General features: G+C 58.3%; 1 protein-coding gene across 2 annotated transcripts; it reads left to right on the forward strand.

Moving 5' to 3' along the window:
- Positions 1-233: 233 nt before the first annotated feature.
- Positions 234-25,441, forward strand: LOC128792821 (diacylglycerol kinase beta-like). Of its 2 annotated transcripts, none has more exons than XM_053951626.1 (25): positions 234-431; positions 5,550-5,801; positions 7,957-8,033; positions 8,996-9,161; positions 9,888-10,118; positions 10,826-10,996; positions 11,329-11,378; positions 11,965-12,039; positions 12,140-12,259; positions 13,139-13,256; positions 13,552-13,640; positions 13,966-14,082; positions 14,195-14,293; positions 14,442-14,555; positions 14,641-14,714; positions 14,826-14,917; positions 15,015-15,074; positions 15,282-15,371; positions 15,713-15,873; positions 16,823-16,887; positions 17,777-17,867; positions 20,456-20,657; positions 21,846-21,966; positions 22,053-22,113; positions 22,576-25,441. In XM_053951626.1, exons 2-25 carry the CDS (start codon positions 5,735-5,737, stop codon positions 22,660-22,662), a joined length of 2,598 nt encoding a protein of 865 aa, XP_053807601.1. In that variant the 5' UTR covers positions 234-431; positions 5,550-5,734; the 3' UTR covers positions 22,663-25,441. The 2 variants fall into 2 exon arrangements, with proteins under 2 accessions (XP_053807601.1, XP_053807600.1); XM_053951625.1 differs by having other exon boundaries at positions 14,826-14,900; positions 14,989-15,074.
- The last annotated feature ends 553 nt before the right edge of the window (positions 25,442-25,994 follow it).

The raw sequence follows: 25,994 nt of genomic DNA on the forward strand, positions 1-25,994 counted from the left end.
TCTCCCGCCGCCCCCGCAGCCGGCTGCTCCCGCCCCGCTGCTCCCCGGCCCTGCCCCGGACCCGGCAAGGGGCGGGGGCGCGGTCGGGGCCGCCGGGTTCTTCCCTCCAACTCCTCCTCCTCTTCCTCGTCCTCCTCCCCCTCCCGCCCCGGCCGCCCGGTGCCGGCGGAGGCGGGCGGAGCGGAGCGGCGGGGCGGGCCGGGCCCGCTCGCATCCCCCATCCCCGCCCCGCCGCGGAGCGCGGAGCCGCCGGGCTGAGCAGCGCTGCCAGGCATCGCCAGCCCCGGAGCCGCCGGGCTGAGCAGCGCTGCCAGGCATCGCCAGCCCCGGAGCCGCCGGGCTGAGCAGCGCTGCCAGGCATCGCCAGCCCCGGAGCCGCCGCCGGAGCGCCCCGGCCGGTCCCGCCGATGGCACCGCGCTGCCGCCGCCAAGTAAGGGGACAGCGGCGGGGGGACGCGGGGCTGGGCGGGGGGGGGGGGGGCGGCGGCGCCTGTGGGCTCACCCCTTTCCGTCATGGGTAAAACCCCCGACCCGCGCGAGATCCCCCTCAGCTGCCCTCGGAGTCCGCGATCCTCCCCAGGGCCAGCCCTGACCCCCTTCCCCAGCGGTTTAGGGAGCGGTGCCGGCGCTGAAGGAGTGGGGCAGCGCTGGGGTTGGGGAATCGGGGTTCCCAGGCGTGTGGCTCCGCTCCTGAGAAAAGCTTCCCGAAGGGTGGAGAGAGGGCAGCGTACCCTTGTCCGCAGGGTGAGGAGGATGGCAACCAGCCCCTAAAGCAGCCCAGGGGGCTCCACCACCCTCCACCACCCTCCACCACCCTCCACCACCCTCCACCACCCTCCACCACCCTACACCACCCTACACCACCCTCCACCACCCTCCACCACCCTACACCACCCTACACCACCCTACACCACCCTACACCACTCTACACCACCTTCACTGGTGTCTCAGCGTCTGTTAGTTCTCAGCCTGGCTATAAAACCGCCCGTCCTTTGGCTGGGCAGAAGAACAGCCCAATCCAGCTGTTCCTGTGTTGCCAGGCTGGAAAAACTCGTTAGTGTCTTTCTTGTTAAGTAGAAATTGCCGGGGCCGTTGGCTTTGGAAGACGGGAGGGCTGAGGTGGTGCTGCTGTGGCTGGCCTGTGGAAGGGGGCTGGATGTGACTTGTTCTGCAGGTTGTGTTGGGGGATGAAAGGGGAGAAGGCATTTCAAAGCTACCAGGAAGCAGCGTTATCCCGCCCAAGGTGTGGCTGTAAGCCACGGGACTCGTGGCCAAAGGATTCCTGCAGGGAGAGAGAGCCAGGGCTTCCGTCTGACAGGTTTGTAGGTGTCCTGAAGTCCTGGGCTTACATGTGCAAGGTGATGGAGGTGGGATCCTGGGGTGGATCCCAGTCCTTAGGCTGCAGGCCCAGCATTTGCTGCCTGTCTGGTGTGGGAAAGGGCTTTTCCATGAGACAAGGTCTGGTTTGACTGGGACCTGCAGGGCCGAGGGGAAACGTCTTGCTCCGAAGGCATCCTAGCTCAGATCCAGTCTGCTCCGAACTCAGCCAGCAAAATTATTCTCTAAAAATCCAACAGTAGTAAGTCAGGAAGTTGTTGGTGTCTCTGGGGTACGAGCTGAGCTGTCCTGCCCCTGGCAGGTGGGCGAGTTCCAAGGGAGGCTGTGCTGGGTCCCCGCTGTCACAGGGTTGAGCCAAGCTCTCCCAGCACCCAGCTGGGAGTTGGTACAGCCACAGCCCAGCCCTAGGGCTGGAGGGCTGGCTATGGCCACCCACCTCTCCCTGTGTCACTGTGGGGGAGAGCACGGATACTCTGGGCACCTCTGCCAGCGCCTTTTATTGCCCTGGTGCCACGAGGGTGCAAAGTTGGTGTGAGGTACCTGGACAGCGTGCCTTGCTCTGTGTGGGTGGTGGTCAAAGGGTCAGGGGAATGTGTAGTCAGCAACAGGTTTGGAGAATGGAAAAAGCCGATCCTGAGTGTCCTCTTGGGCTGGCAAAATGCAGAAAAGCGCCTTCTCCTGTCGCTGCAGAAAATAGTTTGAGCGTGACTTGGTTGGGGTTTGTTTGCTGCAGTGGGACAGGAGGGATTTATACTCCACCCACCGCCTCAGGGGCCTCTCCCCATCCAACACAAAAATAGGCTGATCTTTCCAAAAGATGGTGGGGGAGGCCTGGAAAATGCCATTCCTGCAGGGACCTGCCATGCTTCTGCCCCAGGAGATGTGGCACGTGACTGTGGCTTCTGCAGGCCCGGGCAGGGAAGCGGGGAAGAGCCCGGTGTCCTGCCGCGCTGTATCCCACTGCTGCCAGGGACCCCAGCCTCTGCACGTGTGTGTGTGCTCAGCAGGAGTGTTGCCTCCTCGTGCCACCTCCTGCAGCTCAAGGAGCCGATGGTTTTCCTTCCCAAAGGGCATCTGGAGCAGAAATCTCCTGCGGGGCAGGTGCTGCAGCCCCATCCGCGTGTTCCTGTGAAGCCAGTCGGAGGCTGGAGGCTCTGCCAGCACCTGGAAGCTGCCAGCCCGTTGTCTCTGGTTCTGTGCCCCTGTGGGCAGAGTTAGGTCCCCATCAGTAGCTGTGGTCCTGGGGGGCCGGGCGGGTGGCAGTGGAACAAGGTCTCCCAATCCCACGGTGACCCCCCGAGTACCATGCTGTGGAGCTGGGTCCTCCATCCACAGCAGCGCTGGGCAGCCAGAGCCTGGGGACTGGTGAAGAGGCTCCAGACAGGGATGTCTGGCTGGGAAAACAGCTCCTCTGCCATCCCTTCTGGGATTCCCCATCCTTGAATACCAGAGGTGCCCACGGACAGCCCTTTCTTAGGGATATGGAGGTGTCCCACTGCCTGTGGCTTGGTCCTGCCACATGTCCAGGCTCCACTCGCCATTGGGGGCTGGCCCACGGCTAACTCCCGCCTGGCATTTCCCTTGTTGACGTATTTCAGGCCCTACATGGCTGGGCCCTGGCTCCCATGGAGCTGCACCCATCGATGCTCCCAACAGCACCTCCTTCATCACTGCAGCTGGCAGGATGTGCCATGCAGCTCCCCAAGAGCTCCAGCACTGCTAATTCCCCCAGGAAGGTTTGGGAGGCTCCAAGGTCCCCCCTGTCCGTCCTCCCCTGCCCTGAGTCACGCCATGCCGGTGCCCACGCGCACGCCGGGCACGGAGCAGGGAGGGGAGAGGGGCTGTGCCCGGTGAGCGCCTCCAGGCAGGGTAATCCAGTGTTATTTGTAACACTAGTAGGGAGCTATTTTTAGCGAGAGGCAAATTTGATTTAATAGAACATAATTTGCCGCTGACAATTCAGAGGGCGGCCAAACGAGGAGCAGCTGGATTCCTGAGGAGGCTTTTTCCTGCCCTTCCTGAAATCCGAGGCTGACTTGCCAGGAGTGGCATTTGTTATTCCAGCAATTGCTCGGGGAAAGCCCCTTGGGATGGCCCAATTAGCTCTGCTTTGCTTTCCTTCTGGTGCTTTGTGCTGCCCCATCACCCATCAGTAAAAGAAGCAAGGGAGATTTTTGCTGCCCTCAGTGCCCCCAAACTCCTCCTGGGAGCTGGAGCCAGCCAGGTCCCCCCCCTTTGCCTTTTCTTCTAGCTAGTTCTGCACTCTCAGCCTCTCCTTGGATAAGTTTAGGATAAAAAAGAGCTTCTGATCAAATCAAACAGCTTGTGTGCCAGGAAACACAAAGTCTGTCTGCGTTCCTGGGCATTTCTTACAGTCTGAGTTCTCCTGGACCAGCCTCTGAGGTACTTTGGGACAAACCCATTGTCCAGGATAGGAGCAAACACCATGTTCTTTCTTGTGTTTTCATCAAGATGAAGATCCCTCAAAACCAAAGCCAGTGTGTGAAGACATTGGGTAGCTCTTCCCTAGCCATAGCGCTGTTGTGTCCAGCCTGTCCCCAGCTGGTGGCACGGGGACAAAGAGCTGCCAGGACGAGCTGGGATAGCCACAGGCTGGAGGCGAGTTGCCATGGGGCTGCAGGGCCCCAGTGAGGGTGGGAAGGTGAGATTTTCCCCAGGATTGTATGTTATCCTACCAGGAGTGCCCCAGGGCAGGGCAGGGAGGGCACTGCTCATCCCCTGGGCAGGAACAGCATCTTGTGGGGTCCCCAAGCCCCACAGCTCTCCAGGCAGCCTTAGAGGCAGCCAAGAAGTGCCAGGCCACAGAGGGGTGGAACAAGAGCCCAGTGACTTTGTCCTCCTGGGAGGAAAGGACTGAAGAGGACTAAGGAGGGTTGTGACGTTTAACTCTAGCAAATGTGTAGCCAGGGTTTTGTGGGCTCCTCTCTGTGTGCAGTCACTCCTTGCAGCTGGAAAACCCTTTGGCAGCCATCCAGGCAGATGCTCAGCCCTGTGCTGTTTCCTCAGGGCTCACCATCCTCCCCACAGCCCCAAAGAGGGTTTGCTCCTCCCTCTGCCAACACCAGGCTTTGCTCCTGGGACCATCTCTTGCCCTGGAGCATTTTCAGCAGCTGAATATAGAGCCAAAATAGCATTAGTACTGAAATGTGGGCAAAATCCTGAGGATGGGGGGTTAAGTGACTGCTCCTGGTGCACCCCCATATGTGAATGTCCCTAGGGACTCTGTGTGGGGTTGGTGTGGCACGTGGGACCCGACAGCTCCCCAGAATTACTTGTTCCTCTTAATCAAAGGCATTTTCCTGTGAATGGAAAGATGCTGGGGCATGTGGGTGCTCCCCAAGCATCATCCCAAGTCCTATGATCTTTCCCAGCTCATCCTTGCTCTGCTTCCTCCAGTCTGTCAGCTTAGGCTGGTGGAAACTGGGAGCAAATATTTAGCAGGGAAACACCCCTTAAATGGAGATCAAACTCCTTGGGGAGCAACCACCCCCTCCAAATGCTGCCCTTTGCCTGATGACCAATTTGCTTAAATGAAAAAGAATAAGAATTTTTGAAGCCTAAGAATGAGTGGGCTGGAGAGAGCCCTTTGGTCAGGGTTTTTCTGTGGCACAGGTTTTTCCCTTGCATCCAGTTTTGACTACAGATTTTCATTTACAATGATTCTCTGGAAGTAAACGCCAGCTTCAAAGGTGCAGGAGTAAGCTGGAAGTTTCTACTCTCTTGTATTCCCTGCCCCCAGTTTTTGCATCTTCTTTAAATAACTGTGCCCTTCCTTCTGCTCGCCTTGCTGGGTTCCCCTGGGAAATGCTGGGGGTGAGAAGTTCCTTTCCCTGCCCAAGGCATTTTCTTGACCTCTGCCAGCCACATCCTCTGGCCAGTGAGAGCTGTGGCTCTTGTGTGTGGCACCAGGCTGGCTCCGTGGCAGAGGAGCTTTCCCAGGGACACCAAGCCCCGAGAATGCTCGCACAGCAAGGTGCCCTGTGCTCCTCCTTGTGCTCAGCCCCGTTTCAGTGCAGCCCACATGCTCTGCTCCCTGGAGTACGGATTCCCCAGGTCTGCAGTGGGGCAAAGCACCCTGGCACCCCATTTCCAAGCTCACACACCCACTACTGAAGGTGACTGTCCCCAGGGACAGCAGGACCCTGTCTCTGCCTCCTGCTGAGCCCCTCCTCTCTCTCTGTCCCCTCCAGGGAGAAAGGTGCTGAGCAGGTGCCCCGAAGCTCTGCAGCTGGCTTCTCACAGGCTCAGGAGAATGATGCCAGCAGTCCCAGAGCCGCCCGTGCCGATGTGACCGAGCGCTGTGTGGGACCCGTGGCACCGAGGCTGGCGCAGACGCAGCGGCTGGTGGCCCCTGCCGTGTCCCTGCTGCCCAAAGATGAGCGATGGCATGTGGATCTCGCTCAGCCCCACCGAGTTTGCCCAGCTCCAGCAGTACACAGACTGTGAGTACCCTGGGATGAGAAGAGCGGGTTGGATGTGCTGAACAGTCCTGTTGATCTGTGCTGGACTGGTGTCCTACCTTTCCTTAGTGTCCTCCTGGAAAACTAGGTGATTCCTTAGATTTTCGGGCAAGTCCCTGCCCCCTCACCCTGGCTGGTTGGGGTCCCCCTGCCTGCCTGGGCGGGAGGATGGAGCTGAGCTTTGGGGGCCGGACACGTGAGCGCGGCTCAGTCCGTCTGAAGGCGGCCGGCTCCCACGTTCCTCAGCAGAGTGAAATGCCAACCAGGAAAGCAGACTGGCTTTTCCCAAACACACAGAGCTGCTCCACAGCGTGCTTTGGGCTGCCAGCCCTCTGCGGTAATTTTCCTTAGTGCTTTTGCAGAGCAACGCTCTGCTGCAGCTCCTGCTGAGAAAAGGAGATTTGCAGCAGCACCAAAGGGGTCCTGGAGCTGGGGGAAGCTGGAGAGAGAGCCTGGGTGAAGCCCAGGGCTCCAAAACCAGGTCCCTGAGGTCCTGCCTGCCAGAGAGCTGGAGTGTGGGTATGCTTTTTACAGCAGTTGATGGAGAAGCGGTGCAGCTCGTGAAGGTGCTGAGAGCAGGGCAGGGTAGGGCAGAAAGCCACAGGATGAAGGGAGAAGGGGTGTAAAATCACAAGGGCCTTGCTTTGCAGAATTGGCATGACCCTGGGGTGAGCAGGCTGGATGGGAGACGACTGAGAGCCAAAGGGGACACGGTGAGCTCTCTGAGGCTGTCCTTGGGGACGCTGTACATCAAAAGGGTGAGGCTGGGGACAAGTTCCTCATGTTCCCAGTGGGGCCATGCTCCTGCCCACCAACCAGAGACTGAGGCAGGGCTGCAGGCAGAGGTGTGTGTGCAGTATCCCTCTCTGCATCTCATTCTGCCTCTCTGGAGGATGATGGGCTTTGCTTTCCTGAATCCCAGACCATGAAACACCATCTGCAGCACTGGACTCAGAACAGTGATGGCATCTTAGTTTCATTAACCAAAATGTGGCCAGCAAGGCTGCAGCAGGGGCAGCTGCCTTCTCCCCTGTAGGATGGCTCAGCAATGGGATCTGGGGCTCCTCTGAGGAGGGCCAGCATCCCTCTCCTTGAGTGCCCCTGACATCCCAGACAGCTGTGGTCCAGTGCCAAGTTCTGTCCCCAGCAGAGGGCTGGGGGGATCAGAGCCAGCTCAGCCCCCACATGGAGAGAGGATTTCCCGGTAATTAGCAAGGCTGGTGTGTCTGAGAACTTTTAAATGCACGTGCCCAGGGATGTGTGTGAAGGTGAGGGCTCAATGTTCACTCACCTTGATCTTTTTTTCCACTTTTCCCTCTTTTCCTATTTTGAAATGAAGATTGTCCCTCCAGACACTCCAGCCTTAAGGACACTCAGCCAGGGAAAGTCTTTACTACTTGTGTGGAAGTTTGCATGGACCAGTCCAGTGATAGGACAAGAAGGAATGGCCACAAGCTACACTAGGGGAGGTTCAGATTGGATATTCAGGAAAATTTCTTCTCCAAAAGGGTAGTCAAGCACTGAAACAGCCTGTCCAGGGCAGTGGTGAAGTCACCATCCCTGTAGGTATTTAAAAGCCATGGAGATGTGGGACATTTCTATCTTAGTGGTGAACACAATTGTGCTGGTTAATGGTTGGACTTGATGATCTTAGAGGGCTTTTCCGACCTAAATGATTCTGTGATTCTATGAATACAGTTCTATTTCTGCTTCCTGGCACCTCCTGGAAATACCAATGAGCAGCCCAAGGCAGCCTCTGGGATGAGTGGCTCTGCCAAGGGGTGCCAGCAGCCACCTGCACTGGGGCAGGGACATCCAGGGTGTGTTTAGCACACCAGAGCAGCTGGGACTGGAGTGTCCATGCCTTCCTTGCTTTGCTCCGGCTCTGTGTTTATTTTCATACTGATAAGAGGAAGTTCTCTATATATGTAAAGCTCCCAGGCCAGCTTTCCATATCTGCCCTGCCCTCTGAAGGTGGAAGGGGAAGCAGGGCATGGCTGGCCTCTTCCAGGCACGGAAGGATCCAGAAATTGTATATCCAGCAGATAAACCCCTCTGCACCACCCTGCTGGTGGATGACAGAGGCAGCCCAGCGGGGCCATGCTCAGCTCATGCTCGGGTGCCTTTGTCTCCCCAGACTCCACCAAGAAGCTCAAGGATGTTCTGGAGGAGTTCAATGGGGACGGCGTCCTCTCGAGGTACAACCCCGAACAGGTATGGCCCTGTGCCCGCCCGTGTCCCCCTGTGCTGCTGGCAGCTCCCAGCCCCCTGCAGCTCCCCCCAGCCCAGCTCCCCCAGCTGGGGGCAGCCAGGAGAGGGCAGGGCTGGCTGTTGGTCCCCACCTCTCCCCGTGCTTTTGCACCCAGGACTTGATTCCCCGGCCATCCCCGGACCGTGCCCGCTGCATGGCCATCCCACCCCACCTAACCCTGCTGAAAGCTTTTTGGGGCATTGCCTTGCCAGGCAGAACCTGGGAGGGATTTACTCTCCCCGTAAAAGCAAATGACTTGGCCAGCATGGGGATGGGACAGCTCTCTGCCTTCTCGCTCTCCTCCAAAGAAGGCTGGGATTATTTTTTCCCAGCGGTGCTTTCAGAGGGACCTGTTGGCGTGCCAGCAGGACAGAGCTTCTGTGGGGCTGTAATCACCAGAATCAAGGCACAATGAGAAAAATCAGTGGGCTGAACATGCAAGGAGGGGCACAAAGGTACCTTGTTATTCCAGGGCACCACAGCCCACCTCACTCCAGCTGGGGCCACAAAAGCCATTGAGAAGTCATCATCCTCACACAATGGCAATGCCCAGCGGGGAAGGAGGAGGCAGAGTCCTCAGGAGGAGGATAGTCCCCATGGGGCTGGGGCTGGGCTGGAAAGTCCCACTGCTCTGCCCTTTCCTGCCACTCCCCCAGCTCCTGCCCTGGCTGCTGTCCCTGCTCCCAGCACTGCTCACCTGGCTCAGCCACACTGGCACTGGGCATTTCTGGCTGTGCTGCCTCTGGCTCCCTTTAGGTTACCTCTAACCACTAGGATCTGGGAAAGCAGCAGCTCTGGGGAGGGCTCTGCAGCTCATGTGCCCAGTGAGGGGTGCCCAGGGCATGCAGCCCCATGCCCACTGGCAGCTCTGCACCCTCATGGTGGCCCGGGGCGCCTCCATCCTCCTCCTCTGTCCATTCCCCAGCCCATCGACTACGAGGGCTTCTGCCTCTTCATGAAGACCTACCTGGAGGCCGATGTGCCCGAGGAGCTTTGCCAGCACCTCTTCACTTCCTTCAAGCGTAAGATCTGCCAAGCCTCCCCCGAGGGCCAGCAGCAGAGCCCTGGTGTGGCACAGCACAGCAGCCTCGGTGAGCCAGCCCTGCCACCCAGCTGGGCCCCGGGCAGCACGCTGGGCTTGCTCCCACGCTGCTCACAGGAATGAAGGCTGGGGGGTGGCACCTGAGGAGGTGGCACCTGAAGGGGTGGCATGGGGGACAGCTCACAACCCCCTCTGTTGCCCCTCTGTGCTGCTCCAGGGAGGGATTTCTCCAGGATGCAATGGCACGTGCCCTTTCCTGTGCACATTCAGAGCCCAAGTCACTCTGTCAGCATCTCTGTGCAGGCTGAGGTGGCCTGCGACTCTGTCACAGGCACTGGTGCGAGCAGCCACCCTGCACCCAGCTGCACCCAGAGCAGGCTCTGTGTGCCAGGCACCCAACTCTGCCTCCCCCAGCCCTTCCCGGGTGGATTCGTGGCTTGTGGAGACATCTGCTGAAAGGACTATAAATTGCAAAGGGAAAGGGAGAACGTCCCCCAGCTCTGGCTGGTGATGGAGGAGCACATCCTCCCTGCCTGGTCTGAGCACTGTGGTGCCCATCACCCAGGGATGTGGGCACTGCTGGGGGCTACTGGGCCAGGCAGGAGGGTGAGGGGCCACCTGTGGTGCCCCTCAGAGAGCTCTGGGGCTGGGATGCCAGGGCAGAGAGGCATGGGGCTAGCAGAGAGGACCCAGGGCAAACACCCAGCACCAGTTCCTGGAGCAAGGGGCACGGACACCCTGGGGTCACTCTGCCCTTGGGCATGTCTGCTTGCAGGGATCAATGGGAAAACCCTTCGAAGTGCTCTGGGACGACACACTCCCGAGCCCAAGAGCAACACTGCTGAGCCACAGCCAGCATCCCTCACCCTGGCATCGATCCCCAATGCCTCCCCCAGCTGGTCCAGATCATCTTCCCAGAAATCCACCACTGGCACCACTTCTGCTCACAACTCCTCAGGCTCTTCCAAGATCTCCCCCGTGTCTCTGCTCAGCCCTCAGTCACCAGGTGAGCTTGGCTGGGGCTCCACTGGGAGACTGGGGCAGTGACAAACCCTCCCCAGTTTCTGGTCAAGTCCCCAGCGTGGTGGCAGTGACCTCCCAAGCTCACTGGGTTCCTGGCATCTTGACACTTTTGCTTGGCAAACTTAAGCTACAGATCCCATCCCACAGAGCCCCCATCAGTCAATGTCTTAATTACCTGGCAGCATCTTGTAGGGAGGGGAAATGGGGCAGTGAGTCACAGCTGCCCCTGGCCCCAGCCCCTGCCAGCCCCCGAGGAAGGGCCCATCTGCCAGGAGCATCCCTCCTGCTATTGCCATGGGCATCAGTGAGCGTGGGCTGTCCTGGCACCCTGGCAGCTGCCTTGCTGCCCACTGAGCTTCTCCCTCCTTCTGGGTGGATGCTTGTTCCCATCAGGACACGTTTCCATGGACCCCAGCTGCTCATCCTGCCCATAGCGGCAGTGATGGAGGCGTGGCAGTCTGCACCCCAAGGAATGAGTGGCACTGCCCAACCCTGAGCCTGTGATGGCACCCGGCCCCAAGTGCCCTTTTAATGCCCATTCCTGTGTCCCCTCTGTGTCACAGCCTTGGCCCTGTGGTGTCACTCAGTCCCACGCTGAATGGGTCCCTCCCGCAGAGTTTCCGTGTCCCACCTGGTGACAATTCCTGATCCAATGTCATCCCTGTGTGTGGCCTCTCTTCCTGCCCACAGGCACGAGGAGCGTGGAGAAGAGGTTGCCCTTCAGCCTGCGGAAAGGCCCCAGCTCCCTGAAAGCCACCCCGCCTCCTCCTCCCACCCCCGTGGCCCAGGTGGTCCACCTGAAGGACATTGTCTGCTACCTGTCCCTGCTGGAGAGGGGCCGAGCAGAAGACAAGCTGGAGTGTAAGGGTGACCCTGGGGACATGCTGTGTGGAGGGGGACAGTGGCTCAGGGCGTCACCTGGCTCAGGGTGTCACCTGCAGGGGGTTTGCCTGAGGACGAGTGCAGGGCTGGCTGCTCCTGGGAAAACCCCTGGGCATCCCCTTCTGCTCCTGCCTGTGTCTGCCCAAGGGGCCTTGATACTCCACAGCCCTGGGGTCACATCTCAGCCTGGCTGGGCCAGCACAGTGCTGCTCCCACCCTGAAGCTCTAGCAGCCTGAGCAGGGTGCTTGGGGCACCCCAGGGTGCCCTGGGGCTGGGCTCTAATTATCAGCAGCTTCTCTCTTCCCTCCAGTTATGTTTCGCCTCTACGACACCGATGGAAATGGCCTTCTGGACAGCTCGGTGAGCCTTCCCTTGGGACAGAGAGCAGGAGCTGCTCAGGGGCTGGAAACCTTCGGGACACTGTTGGGCTGCCCACTGCCCTGCTGAGATGCTCCAAAAGTGGGCAGGGATATGGGAAGGGAGGAGGAAAGCAGCAGCTGGACTGCAGAGCTGGGGATCACATGGCAGCTCTGCTGCATCCAGCAGGAGCTAGGAAAAAAATCCACCCACCAAGAACTGTAGCACTACATCAGGTCATGGTATTTCAGGGAAGAAAAAAATCCTGCACAGCTCCTTCTCCTATGATGTTTTCTCTTTGTTCTTTGGGTATCGCCCGTGAAACCTGTTGCAAATAAAATCTGGTTTATCAGAATAGTTCTTCCAAGGAAAACCCAGAACAGATTTTCTTGCAGGTTTTCAGGGCAGAAGGCCCTGAAAAAAGAAGGAGCACCCACTGAGGACTGGGGTGTTGCTGCCCCTCCTGTGTTTGTGGGGACTGGGGTAGCCTTGGGCATATGGGAATGTAGACCTTGGGGGCTTGGGGCTGGACACTGCTCATGCCTGGGGCCATCCCTAACCCTGGGCACCACTTTCTGTGTGTGCTTAGGAGCTGGATCGTATCATCAACCAGATGGTGCATGTGGCTGAGTACCTGGAGTGGGACTCCACCGAGCTGAAGCCCGTGAGTGCTGGGGCTGGAGGCAGCAGGGGCAGCTGCAGGGGCTCTCGGCCAGAGCCCTGGCTGGCATCGCTGTGTCACCACATTTTGTGCCCTCCTCCAGATCTTGAAGGCTATGATGGAGGAGATTGATTACAACCACGATGGGACCGTGACGCTGGAGGAGTGGATCCGGGGTGGCATGACCACCATCCCCTTGCTGGTCCTCCTGGGGATGGAGACGGTGAGTGTCTCTGAGAACACCTGGCCCAGCCTACCCCCAGCAACAGACCACGCACTCATACGGCACCATACAGCCCCACGCTGGCTCCCAGCCCCTGCTGACACCCCCACCCTGCCCCTTCACACCCCAAATCTTCCCAAGTTCATTTTTGAGCTGCTGTGCCCAAGCAGGCTGGGCTTGCTCCTTGCTATCGCAGTGCACTCCAGTTCGGTGAACATTTAATCAAAACCTAAGATGAGTACCTAAAATGGCATCTCCTCTTGTAGAGTGAAGCTTAAAGAGCAAAGGTGGGGCTGTTGGGACCCCCATTATTTCTCTGTCTTGTTTTTTCATCCTTTTGGCCTTCATTTCTTTCAAGTGCATCCCCGGCCATGAGGTAATAATTTGCAGGGAAGGATGTTTTTGCTCATGGTGCCCACGGTTCCCCTGGAGAGGTGGGGTGGGGGACAGGCTTTCTGGCAGAAAAAAATCAAGAAAGCAGGGAATTTAAACTGGCTCCTGCAAAGCACCCATGCCTGGCCCCAGATGAAGAGGTTTGTGCTTTTGTCACCCCATGGTGGCGGTGGTGGCTCGGCCCCAAATGTGAAGTCACCTTCCTGTCAGCTGCCAAGATCTTCCCGGTGGCTGGGCTGTGCCAAGGGTCCATGGGAGCGGGAGCTGGAGCTGGACGTGCCCAGGGGGGTGCACTGGCAGGGATGCTCTGGGGAACACCAAGAGAGAAGAGGAATAGGGGGAGCCCACAATCCCGCCGGGAGCAAACTCCCAGAAAAGCCATGGGGTTTTTAGGGGAGGGAAAGTTGATAAAAATGACGGGCTGAGGGTGCTGGGACTCTTGGCAGCGGGGGAGTGACGTCCTCCCTCCACTCCCCTGCCCTGCAGAACGTGAAAGATGATGGGCAACATGCCTGGAGGCTGAAGCACTTCAAGAAACCTGCCTACTGCAACTTCTGCCGCACCATGCTGCTGGGGGTCCGCAAGCAGGGCCTCTGCTGCTCCTGTGAGTCCTGCATCCTTGCCAGAATGTTGCATTCCCAGATTGGTGGCTCCTGCCACAGCCAGTGGTGCCCTGGGGAGGGAGGACTGGTTCCTGTTAGTGCTGAGCTCCATGGGTGCTGCAGGCTGAGTGGGGAGGGGGCAGCTCCCATGCTTGGGAGTGATGCTGACCTCCTTCTTGGTGGCACTTGGGGTAGTGGTGCCCTGGTGGTATTGGGGTAACTGTTGGACTTGAGGGCATTATAGGGGTTTTCAAACCTAAATGATTCTGTGGCTCTCTGATTTTTCTCTCTCACCAGTCTGCAAGTACACGGTCCACGAGAGGTGTGTGTCCAAAGACATTGCTTCCTGCATCAGCACCTACGTTAAATCCAAGAAAAACACAAGTGTGAGTAGGCAGCTGGTGCATTTCTGAGCCAGTGGGTGTCCTGGCTCCTGGGGGGAGAAGACCCTCACATCCTGGGCAGCAGCTCATGGGCATTCCAAGCATCCAAAGCCTTGCAGGATGCACCCCATCCCGAGTCCCCAGGGACCCACACGACCTCCAGCTCCAAGATTTGCCTTGGCTCTGCACAGGGGCTATGCAAGGGCCAGGACTGGATCAGCAGCATCCCTGCAGGACAAGCTTCCAAAATCTTGATGGACACCCTTAGCAGGAGGGAGGTGCCTGCGGGTCAGTGGGTGCTGTCCCACAGTGTCCCCGTGCCTTGCAGGTGATGCAGCACACCTGGATCGAGGGCAATTCACCTGCCAAGTGTGACAGATGTCACAAGAGCATCAAGTGCTACCAGGGCATCACCGGCCTGCACTGCGTCTGGTGCCAAATCACGGTGAGTACCCAGGGCTGTGGGCACCCACAGTGCCTGCATGGCCAGATCTGAGCTCCTGGTCAGGGGAGGGCAGGTGTCCTCTGCTCCACATCCCTTCCTCCCACCCCTCCAGCTCCACAACAAGTGTGCCTCCCATGTGAAGCCAGAGTGTGATGGGGGTCCGCTGCGGGACCACATCTTGCTCCCATCCTACATCTGCCCAGTTGTCCTGGTAAGTGCCCCTCTTATCCTGGTTAGTGCCCCCTCCTCGCTGCCAGTGATAGGGACCCAGCAGGGCACTGCTGAGGCTGATCTGCCTGCCCTGGCTGCTGGCACTGCCTCTTGGGCAGTGTGGGCACCCACACCTCGGTTCCCCAAAGGACAGGCAGTCCCACTGCCGACGGTCGGAGAGCGACTCCCCTGCCAGCACCAGCCCCGAGGACAGCCAGGGCTTCAAGTTCAACTCCACCACAGTGGATGGGCAAGGGCTGCAGGTGGGTTCCTGCACTGGGCTGCAGGTGAGCTCTGCCACTGAACTCAACAGCTGAGGAATTCACAGCTGCATTTTCTGCCCTCCAGATCAGCCCTCAGCCCGGGACACACCCACTCCTCGTGTTTGTGAACCCCAAGAGTGGAGGAAGGCAAGGGGAGCGGTAGGTGGTCCTGCCTGGGAACAGCTTCCCCCCGGGGCTGCTGGTCCCTCGGGCATCACTCCTGGTGTGGGAATCACCTTCATGGCATCCCTCACGTCTCTCTCTTCCCAGGGTCCTCCGGAAGTTTCACTACCTGCTCAACCCACGCCAAGTGTACAACCTGGACCGTGGCGGGCCCACGCCGGGGTATGGAGCAGCTGCAGGTGATCCTCTGCCCCCTCCCACCGGGCCCTGCTCTCCCACATCACCCCTTGTCTCTCCTGGCTTTCTCCAGGCTGAACTTCTTTCGGGACACCCCAGATTTCCGTGTGCTGGCCTGCGGAGGGGACGGCACGGTGGGTTGGATCCTGGACTGCATAGGTGAGCAAGGCACAGCTGTGTTCCTGCTGGGCTTCGTCCACCTGCATCCTTGGTGATCTACCACAGATTCCTGAGATCCCCCCAGGGAAAGTGGGGTGGTGATCCTGCCAGCAGCATCGTTCCAGGCTGCTGGCTGAGGAGGGACATGAAGAGGAGCAGGGAATGAGCCTTGCCAGCCCCAAACTTCTCTTCTCCCTTGAACTGCAGACAAGGCAAACCTGGTGAAGCACCCCCCGGTGGCCGTCCTGCCCCTGGGAACGGGCAATGACCTCGCGCGGTGCCTGCGCTGGGGAGGAGGTGAGAACAGGCGAGCACTGCCCAGGGCACGGCCGGCCCTTGGGAGCCCCTCAGCGTGGCCATCCCCAGGGGAGGGAGGACTCCTGGGCTCCTGGGATGGAGTTCAGAGCTGCATCTAAGCCTGGTGCCTCTAACTGCTTCCAAAAAAAGCAGCTGCTGCTTTCTGAACCCTTCGAGGCCAGGTCCTGCCCAAACTTTTCCATTTGGAGAGCCCTGCCATGAGCCAAAATCTCTGCCACTGCTGCTAGAATGTGTCATAGCAGCAGCCCCCAAGCGCTTGGCACCTGGCTATGACATGGCTGTGCTCCCCTTCATCCTCCTTCATCCTCTTTTCCTTCCAGGCTATGAAGGAGGCAACCTGATGAAGGTCCTGAAGGACATAGAGCACAGCACAGAGGTGATGCTGGACCGCTGGCAGATTGACATCATTCCTACTGACAGGGAGACCAACGGAGATCCCGTCCCATCCACCATCATCAACAACTACTTCTCCATTGGGGTGGTGAGTTCCATGGGGCAGGAGTTGGTTTCTCCCTTCCTGTTCCTCCAACCTCCTTCCATCTCCTGGGTTTTCTTTTTTTTCTGGTTTTATTGTCATTTGTAAAGGCAGCACCAAGATACGTAAGCAGGCATGGGTTCTTTATCTTCCCAGCAGGAATGTTGCAAGAATGAGTGTGAAAGGAGCTTAAACAGGATTCAGGGAAGTTTGGGGTGCCAAAGACAAGGACACCCCACCTGCCAAGACATCAGCAAAGCCCTGCTTTGGGTTTGGACCCATGTTCCCCCACATTTTCCTGACCTAGAGAGGTTAGGGAGCTTGGGGAGGTTGACAACCCTGTGCCATGGGGGTCAGTCCTGAGAGCAGGAGTGTTTTGGGGAAAGCCCTTCTCTTCCCAGGGGCCTGCAGCATTTTTGTCCTGTGCCAGAGGTGCCACCATGGCAGAGGTCACTCACCTGCAGCACTGCAGGATGCTTCTGGGCTCACATCGGCTCCTGCTAATGTAGGTGGCATTTGGTGACAGCTTCTGAGCTGGGCTTAAACACCCCCACTCTGCATAAGGAGAGGTTGTGTTGATTTTCAGGAGAGCTGCCTGCTCTCAGGGGAGCTGTCAGGGTGCAGGGCCTTGGGGTGTCCCCAGAGTGCCACTGCTCCATTGGTTGCCTTTCCTCCCCTCTCATCATCCCCTCCATGCAGAGCCCCTGTGATGAGGGAAGGAGGCCAAGTGCACTAATTATGTCCCACCTAACAAGCTTTGGGAAGAGCCTGGCTGAGGGTCCCTCCATCACCTTGGACCATCAACGTCATCCTCAATGGCACCGTGTCATTGTGCCACAGGGACCAGTGGCAAGCATGAAGAGCTGAGCACCCCTGCCCTGGCTCGTGCCCACGGGGCACAAGGTGGGGACTCTGTTCCTGTGCTGTGCCACTGACGTCTCTGTGCTCTCCACAGGACGCCTCCATCGCCCACCGCTTTCACATCATGCGAGAAAAACACCCTGAGAAATTCAACAGCAGGTGAGGGCATCCTGAGAGCTGGGTGTGGGGGGACTCCCTGCCACTGCCATGCACCATGCCAAGAGGATTTGGGGTTTGGCCAAGCTTAGGGGACAGGCAGAGCATGCACCAGGCGTGGTGGGGGTCAGGCCAGGCACGGTGGGGGGCTGGGATGCTTCTTCAAGTCCCGTGCGCTGTGGCAGGCTGCTCAAACTGGGCCACACACCCAGTTACATTCAATCATGCCTTATAATTAGTATGGAATTCCAGGACAGGCAGGAGCAGGCCAAGCAGGGAGGGCAGGGCAGGCAGCAGGTCACAGCTCGTTCCCGCTGTGCTCAGGGTGCACGGAAATGGGGTGATGGCAGCAGGAGCCCTGGCTTGTGACCCCCATTCCCAGGTTTAGAAAGACCTGCTAGAAAAATCCCTGAGTGCACCAAAGTGTCTGACTCTGCCCTCAAGTTCAGCTCCTCTCGGCTTACAGCCTCTCCCAGCTTAGAGCTCCCCTTCAAAGCCTGGCTCAGCAGCTGATGCAGGGAATGAGCCACGGTCAGAGGCTGCTTAGAGGGGTGCTGAGGCTGCTGAGGTGTGGGACATCCCCTCCACAGGGTGGCCTGTCTTTTGACACTGCATCCCATGCCTAGGGAACACCCAGCACCCCCTCCTCCCCCTCAGATGGGTGTCAGAGCCACCCTCTGACAGACCCCAACCCCCAGACACATCCTCATCCCACCACACAGCTCCCTTGGGCCAGGATGCTGGTGGTCCCTCTCCACAATGGCTTGTGTCCTCATCGATGGCTCATGTCCCCATCACAGCAGCTCCAGACAGTCTCTGGCAGCCTGTCCTGCTGCTGGTTGGGGCAAGATGCTGCTTCCAAGTGGGATACTGACATGTCTCTGTGCCCCAGGATGAAGAACAAGCTGTGGTACTTCGAATTCGGGACATCAGAGACCTTTGCAGCCACCTGCAAGAAACTCCATGACTATGTTGAGGTTGAGGTGGGTTTCCTGGCATGGTGCCTGGCTCCAGCCATGGCACAAAGGCTTTTTGGAGCCGTTTCCCATGGATCCCTCAGCTGTTTGAGGAGAGGATGCCACCATGGCTTTGACTCCTCACTGTGGCAGAAGGACATGGTGGCTGGCAGGACCCCTTATTCCACCACACAGCGCTTGCTACAAAGCCAGCCAGCTGTGGGCAGAAGAGTAATCCTGTATTCCCCACTTCCAGCTGTATTTGAGAGCATGCCTGGAACATTCTCCCTGTAAATTCTGCTCTGCTCCCAGCCCTCATTGGATGACATGGAAACAGCCTTTAATTAGAGCTGGGAGGAGGGCCCATGGTTGCTAAGAGTGCTGTCACTTCTCTGTGCTGGGGATTTGGGCTGTAAACTTCCGTCTCTCCCTATCTCTGGATAATCCACCCTTTTATAACTTAGGCTGGAGGGTGAGGGGAGAAGACAGCACTTGCAAGAGGTGCTGGGAGTCAGAGCAGGTGGTGGGTGCAGGGTGCTGGTGGTGGGCACAGAGCAGAGCAGGCCCTGCAGACACGTGGCTATGGGCAGAGGGATTTTGATGCCTGTTTCTATACGGGGAGTTTCTTCCCTTTCCCAAAGCCTGGGGTGGGTAGCTGCACCCTTGGAAACTTGTGGGAAGGGGCAGGACCAGCATCACAACCGTCTCACCCCCTTCCCCATCCATGCAGCACTGTCCCAGCGTGGACAAAAGTCCGTGTTTGTGGAGTTGAATGCTGCTGGAGATGGGCACGAGGTGCACCCCGTTCCTTCTCGGGGTGCTCCCCACCAAGTGTGCGTCCCCACCAGCTGAGCCCATGGCTAGGAAAGTGTTAATCCCAGAGCATTTGAAGTTGAAAGCAGCCGCCTGTCCTCCCTCCAGCTCCCAGGCAACTGTCAGCCTTGCAGAGAAATAGCAGTTTTGTTTTGGAAATTGGCACTCGTTCCCCCTACAACTCCTGGAAATGAATTTGCTTTTTCCCCCAGCTGCAAATTTCTCCTTCCATCCCCGCTGCCAGCGCGCCGTCAGCTGCCCCTGCTCAAAGGGCCCATTGTAGCTCTCTGGCACCGAGGGGAGGGCTCTGCAGGGAGAGTTGCTCCTGCCCGCGGCCCTGGGCAGGCACAGGCTCCTGCAGCAGCCCAGCATTCTGCACTCCTGGCAGCCAGCTCACCCCCACCCCACCGAGGCTGGGCTGGCTGCCTCGCTGGCAGGTGGGAAAGGTGCCTGTGGCTGGGGGTGATGCTCCAGGTGTGTTGTCCATCCCGCGAGGAATCGGAGCCCGCTCGCTTGGTAGCCGCTGCTCAGAGCATTGAGGTCTTTTCTCTTCCTACAAATCACAGCATCATTACCATGTACTGAGAACGAAGGGATTAACATCCTTTCCAAGCCTTGCAGAGACAGCTCTTCCCTCCCAAACCAGAAGATTCCTGCTTTTTTGCTTTCAATGTGAGGCTAAAAATAAGATCCCGCAGCACCAGGGGAGGCAGAAAGGATCTGACACATCGAGGTGTGAGCGCCCAACGGGGTTGGTGTCCTCAGCATGGGCCGAGGGGGTGGGAAAAAAAAGCTCTAGACCTTTGTTAAAGGAAAACAACCAGAACTGGATCAGCAGAAGGGGCTTATTAGCCCATTTCGTTCCTCTCAGCACAAGAAGTGAGGGCAGAGGTGCCTTCGCATCACCAAAATGCAAGGAAAAAGCTGTGCTGGGATTTGCTGAAGCACAGAGTGGCAGGTAAAGAGCAGATGCCTCAAGGAAAATAGGAATGCTTTATAGAAATTCAAGCTGGATGGAAAAGTGGCTGCTTTCACCAGAAGTATTTAGGAAGAGGATCTACATCTGGGTAGTGTGAGAAGATCTGAAGTTAAGAAATGCATTTCCATGGCTGTTGTTTTCAATCCTGTGGGAAAGCTGCAGGCAATGGATATTTTAACTTTCACAGGGAATTTTCAGCTGAGGCACTCCTGCTGCATGACAGCAAAGCCTGGGATGCCAGTTCTGTGTGCTGTGCTTTGCTCTCCAAAACCTGACATTTTTCCCTCTCACACCTTCTCCTAATTTCCTTCCAGCCTTATGTCTAGTTTCCAAATGTCACTTGAAGACAAATTGGTTTGAGCTACATTTTGGGCAGCCAAACTTTCCAGTCCTTTGGAGTCAGTTTGGATAAGGAGAAGGGGGAAGGCAGGTGCTGGGGCTCCTTGGGTGGAAGTCGCTTTAGGGTCAAGGTGGTGTTGCCTCCCATTTGGGTCACAGCACCAAGTCTAGCCAAGGTTTTATGTTCTCCCCCAGGAATTTCCTTTTTTAAACTGTCATTTTGGACCTGTGGTAAATCTCCTATGGAAACAGGGGGGAGAGCAGCACAAGGAGTGTCAAGGAGTTGACAATAACTCTAGGAAAAAGTGGGAGCGTATTTGCATCTCCAGCCCCAGCCACTGTGGAGCTGCCAGTGTCCCCTGGAGACCATCCAGTGTCACTCTGTGCTCAGGGACCCACACTTCTGTGGTGGGGAGAGGAGGGGACTCCATGTGGTGGGCACAGCTCCCCCCCCCACCCCTGACACCAGCTGTGTACCCGGCAGTGCGACGGCACCCTGCTGGACCTGAGCAACACGTCCCTGGAGGGCATCGCCGTGCTCAACATCCCCAGCATGTACGGGGGCTCCAACCTGTGGGGCGAGACCAAGAAGCAGCGTGGCTACAACCGGCTGGGCAAGAAGGTGCCAGAGAAGGTGCCAGGCACGGTGGTCACCGATGCCAAGGAGCTGAAGTTCTGTGTGCAGGGTGAGTGGGGGGCAACAGGGGAGTGTGGGGTCAGCACAGGGGCACTGGGCAGCCACCACCTCTGGAGCAACAGCACTGCAGGAGTTGTGATCAGCTCGGTGTCTTTTGGGGTGCCGGGGTGACTCCGCTGTATGGCAGAGGAAGAGCTGGCGCCCGACAGCAGAGCTGGCACCAAGGGCTTTTGTCAGCACTGTGCCAGGCTCCAGCACAGTGCTGCCAGCCTGGATGTGGGGTTTGGGAGCAGCAGGACCCACACTGAGCCCAGCTGGCACCTCCCACCCACTGCTGAGGCCACCAGAGCCACCCCGTGGGCAGGGACAGCCCAAAGTGCTGGCAGCGTTGCCCAGTGGGGAGCAGTGGGGTAGAAAGCAGCCAGCAAAATAGACAAAGTGCCTGGGTTTTCCACCTACCACCTCCCACAGTGTGGGGCTGGGCTGGGAATCAGCCCACCCGGTGATGTGGCTGCCAGAACAGCAGTGTCACATCCCAGACTGTCACTGGCTGTCCCTTGCTGCCTGAGCCAGTGGCAACAGGCAGCAGGGAGCGGGACACAGGGCAAGCCAGTCCCAAAGGGACTGCAGGGGACAGCAGGGTTGGTACCCTGGGGACATCCCCACTCGTGGGAGGGTAAGAGGGGCATGAGAGGCTCAGAGGATTTCTCAGGGCTAATAGGGGTGTATGTGAAAGAGGAGCCTGAGCAGAGAGCTGTGCCATTGTCAGGTGTCCTTGCTGGTGGCCCAGAGGAGCAGGATGAGCTGCGAGAAGAGGCCATACCCTGGGGTTTGACCAGCTGTTCTGCCACGTGTGCTGGTGTCTGGGGAGCTGCAGCACCCCAGGGCACCCAGGCGAGGGGTGCCACCATTTCACACACTGCAAACAAACAGTCCAAGGGCTGGTGGGGATCTGGGCTGGCACTGTGCAGCTATGCAGGCCCAGGTGCTGTTTCAGACCAGGAGTCCTTTTGCTCCAAAGATTTTGGCTAGCAGCATTGCCCAGCGCTGGAAACACCCAGTTTGGTGGTCTCGGGACACAGAGGACATCAGGATAAATCCCCTCAGTGCCACCAGCCCTGCTGTGCTTCAGGACAGCCAGCAGCCCTGGTGTGCTGGCCCTGAGGTTTCCAATGAGGGCAGAAGGTGGGGGATACCTGGGGATGGGGAGAGCAGCTCAGATCCCTCTCTCCTGCAGACCTCAGCGATCATCTCCTGGAGGTGGTGGGGCTGGAAGGCGCGATGGAAATGGGGCAGATCTACACGGGGCTGAAGAGTGCAGGGAAGAGACTGGCCCAGTGCTCCTCCGTCATCATCAGGTATTTGTCCCCTTCACAGCTGAGTGCCCGAGCAGCAGCGAAACCTGACACCTGTGTCACCGCCTTCTCTTCTCTGTGCCTTGCAGGACGTCCAAGCTGCTGCCCATGCAGGTGGATGGGGAGCCCTGGATGCAGCCGTCCTGCACCGTCAGTGCCCAGGGAGGGGCAGGAAGGCGGCTGGGCAGGGGCTGGCAGGGTGTGGGGATGGGCAGCAGGGGCTGGAAGCACAGCAGGGTGGGACAGCCTTGGCTCCTGCTGGCAAAGGCTGGATTTGGAGGGAGGCTGGTGCTCTTGCTGCTGGGCGGCCGCAGAGCCCGAGCAGCTGTGACTCCGTGCCCTGGAGTCATGACGTGCCCGTTTCTTGCTGGATGGGCAGAGCAGCATTCCTCCCTGGGGGAGCTGCAGGAGGCTCCCCTGATGTTTCTCCTCTTGCACAGAGGAGAAATCCTCTTCCCATCCCAGCACTACCTGGATGTGATTCCAGTGCTCTTCACCCCGGTGCTGAGCCGCTCCCAGCTTCAGGGGTCACTCCTGAGAGTCCTGGGGCTGGAGGTGCCTGGGAGGCCTCAGGACTCTCTTACTGAGCTGAGTTTTTCTACTTCTTTTTAGGTCAAAATTACACATAAAAGCCAGGTGCCCATGCTGCTGGGCCCCCCCCAGAAGAGCAGCTTCTTTTTCCTGAAGAGGAGGAACTGAACTCGGGATTAAAAGATCACCCAAGGATCCACAGCCTGGAGACGCTCAGCATCCCAGCCACCTGCCTGATGCAGGGGCCCCCAGATCCCCATCCCGTGGTGGGGACAGAAACTCCCCCTCCAAGCCCACTGGGGATTATTTATCCTGAGAAGGTCTGGTAGGCTCCTTCCTGATCACCAGAAACATCCTGTCAAGCTGGGATGGAAGAACGGGGAGAAGTCTGGCTGGCATGCAGCGAGCACATTTGCTGGAGCAGCACTAGGACTGGGATTTTTTTCCCCCCTTAATTTAAATACCCTCCAGCCAAGCTGCCAGTGAATGTGCTCCTGAGGCAACATTAAGCTCCACTTATTTATTTATCCTCCTCCTGAAGACCACTTGATGTCTCACTGGCTTTCTGTCCCCCAGTCCTTGCAATGGGAGGAATTATTTATTTCCTTAGCCTAGAGGAGCCATCTCAGCCACTCACCTCTGTGCTCTGGGGTTTAAGAGAGATGCAAAGAACCATTGCTGCCAGCCCAGTGAGCCATGAGCTGTGGGACAGGCTGGGGACAGACAGTGCACAGGGACAAGCGTGGGGTGGATGGGAGGAGACTGTTTTTACAGGGAAATGGCAAAAAAGGGGATTTCTGGGGAAGTGGCCCCAGCTCTGGGCTTTGTGTTCATATTTATATATTTATTTAGCAAACTTTGGACAAAAAGGGGACTCTGGGGATTACCTTTTTAGGAGCCCAGATTGGACACAGACACCACCTCCCTTCTTTGCTGGCTGTCCTCCATGGCACCTCCTTCCACATGGACTTTCCTCTCTCCTAAAGCCTGCCAGCCTGCTCTGGGGGCTGGAGACCCTGGGGACAGACATCCAGAAACTCTTCTCACTTTAAGGTGTCCCCAGCATCTCCCAGTGTGCTCTGCCAGGCTGGTGCTCTCCCTGTGTGACAGGTGCTGCCTCTGATGCTCCCGCGCTGCAGGGAGTGGGGCAGAGTGGTTGCACCTCCCTTTCTGTAGGGCCAGGTCTCCCCACAGCCCTCTCCAAACCTAAGAAGCCTCACAGATGCTGCTGCCTGTGTGACTGCTGGGGCCCACTGGGATGCACAGACAGGTTTTGGTGGCATCACCCATGGATGGACAGATCAGGGGATGCAGATTCTCTCCAGGATGCACAGGGACCAGAAAACAAATGAATACACGGAGTTTGTGGTGGTCTGAATGTACTCCCAGGAGCCAGGAGCTGGCAAGGCTGGCCCATGGGAAAGGCTGCTGGTTGCTTCTGCAGCCACCCAGTGCCTCCAGCAGTGAGCCTGCATGCAGGACACAGCCACATCCTGAATTAAACCTGCTCCCAGGCAGCTCCCTTGGGGCTGATGGAGGCTCCTAAGCTGCTGGGAGCAGTGTGTGCCCCGTGGGTGTCACTGCAGGCAGGAAAACTCTTGCTTGTCCCCACTGCGTCCCTGCCACAGGGCTGGGACAAGTCACACTGTCCTCCCCAGTGCCCACTCAGTCCCTCCTGATGCTGCAGGTCCCCGTTCAATAGCATTCTCCTGGCAGAGGGTGCTGCCATCACTGTTCCAGAGTGGCTGGAAGGGACCTGTTTGTGACCTGTGTACACAGGCATGCGTCACCGCAGTGCATAAATCCACCCTCCTCCTCCTCCTCCTCCTTGTCCCCCAAGGCAGCTGTTTATGAGTAGCCAGGTGAAAGCAGATGGAGCAAGGCCAAACAAACCCCAGGTCCCACGAGCCAGCTGCCTCCATCTCCCCAGCCCATTGCCAAGGGCAGCAGTGCTTCTCAGCCCCACACTCGGGGAGGGTGAGAAAACCACCTCAGCCATCTGCAGAGCTCTGCCAGCAGCAGGGTGACAATCTGTGGGATGGCAGCACGCAAGGTCAACAGGTTTGGTTCTATTTCCCTGCCCACTCAGCCTCAACCCAGGGTTTTATCCCAGAGCCTGCATGGACTCAGCAGTGCATGGGGAGTTAGCAGTTGTTTTCCTGCTCCTTGCCCCCGTCACAGTTTGCTGGGCTCTGGGCAAAGAGCAGCACTGAGGTCTCTGCTGTGGTTTGCTGTCTGTGGTGGCAGAGCTGGGGGAGCAGGAGGGCTTTGTGCCTGTGCCTGCACCTTTGGGCCTGGCAGTGCCAGGGGTGAGCAGCTGAAATCCAGGGGTGAACACTCAGCCACATCCTGCAGGGCACAGGGAGCCCAGGGCCACCACTCTGGGCCAGTGGGACAGTGATACACCAGCACCACTCTGCCAGGCTCCAACCCAGACGTCCCCTCTGATGGCCAGGGAGATGATCCCTGCCCCAGGGGACCCAGCTCCAATGTGCTCCCACACTGCCAAAGGCATGGTTCAACGGGCCTGCCAGCTCCCCACCTCCTTAGTCTGATGGTGCAAAGGTCCCGAGCCCAGGAGGGACTCACGGGGGCTGGGACTTCAGCCCAGCTGTCCCTGGCTCCAGGGAGGAACAAGCCATGCAGCTGAGGGGCACTCGAGGCCTTGATCCCCCATTCCCCAGTGCCTCCCAGTTCAGCCCAGTTCCCAAGTGCGTGGGATGGAACCAAACCCCCAAACAAGCCCCTGGGCACTGGTGCCAGTGCTGCACTAGGGGACCCCTGAGAGCTGGGGAACCCCATTGCCACAGGAGCCTCAGCCCACTCCCCTCTGTGTGTGTAGCCGTGGTTGCCTGCATGGAATGGTGTCCGTAGCGTAGCGTGTGTTGCCGTGTACACCCGGACTGCTGTGGGCTTGCCTCCAATAAAGATGGTCATGAACTCCTCAGCTGCTCTGGGGTGCATGGGGGTGATTCCTGGCCAGGTGTGGCCCTCTGGGGACTAAAAGAGATGGTGCCCACTCCAGGATGCCGGGGCTGAAGGGGTGCAGGCAGCAGCAGCGCAATGGAGTGGTGCTCAGTGGGAGCTGCATCCGGCTAAATTTGGAGTCTGCAAATTTTTTTTTTTTTTTTTCCTTCATCAGTGGGGTCTAAATTTAGCAGGCACCGGTCACCATCCCCCCCTGCCAGCCCTGGCTCTCCAGGGGTTTCAGCTCTTCCTGTGACCTCCCACCCGCCCGTCCCATGGCTGTGCTCGGCCTCGTCACCTCTCCGTGTCCCCAGGGTGCTGAGCAGCCCCCAGCCCGTGCAGATCTGCAGCTGCCCTGGGTTCCCCATTGTGCCCCTATCTCCGCAGTGACCCCCTCATCCCCACTGCCCACTATGCTCCCCAGCCTGGGTTTTGCACCTGCCTGCCCATGTGTCATCTGCTAATTTTACCTGCAGTGATTTAAGCACGGTTGCCTCTGTGCAGAGGGGAAGTGAGAGCACGAGTGCCTGCAG

This window comes from Vidua chalybeata, chromosome 10, assembly GCF_026979565.1.
Source record: "Vidua chalybeata isolate OUT-0048 chromosome 10, bVidCha1 merged haplotype, whole genome shotgun sequence".
NCBI classification, from domain to species: Eukaryota; Metazoa; Chordata; class Aves; order Passeriformes; family Viduidae; genus Vidua; species Vidua chalybeata.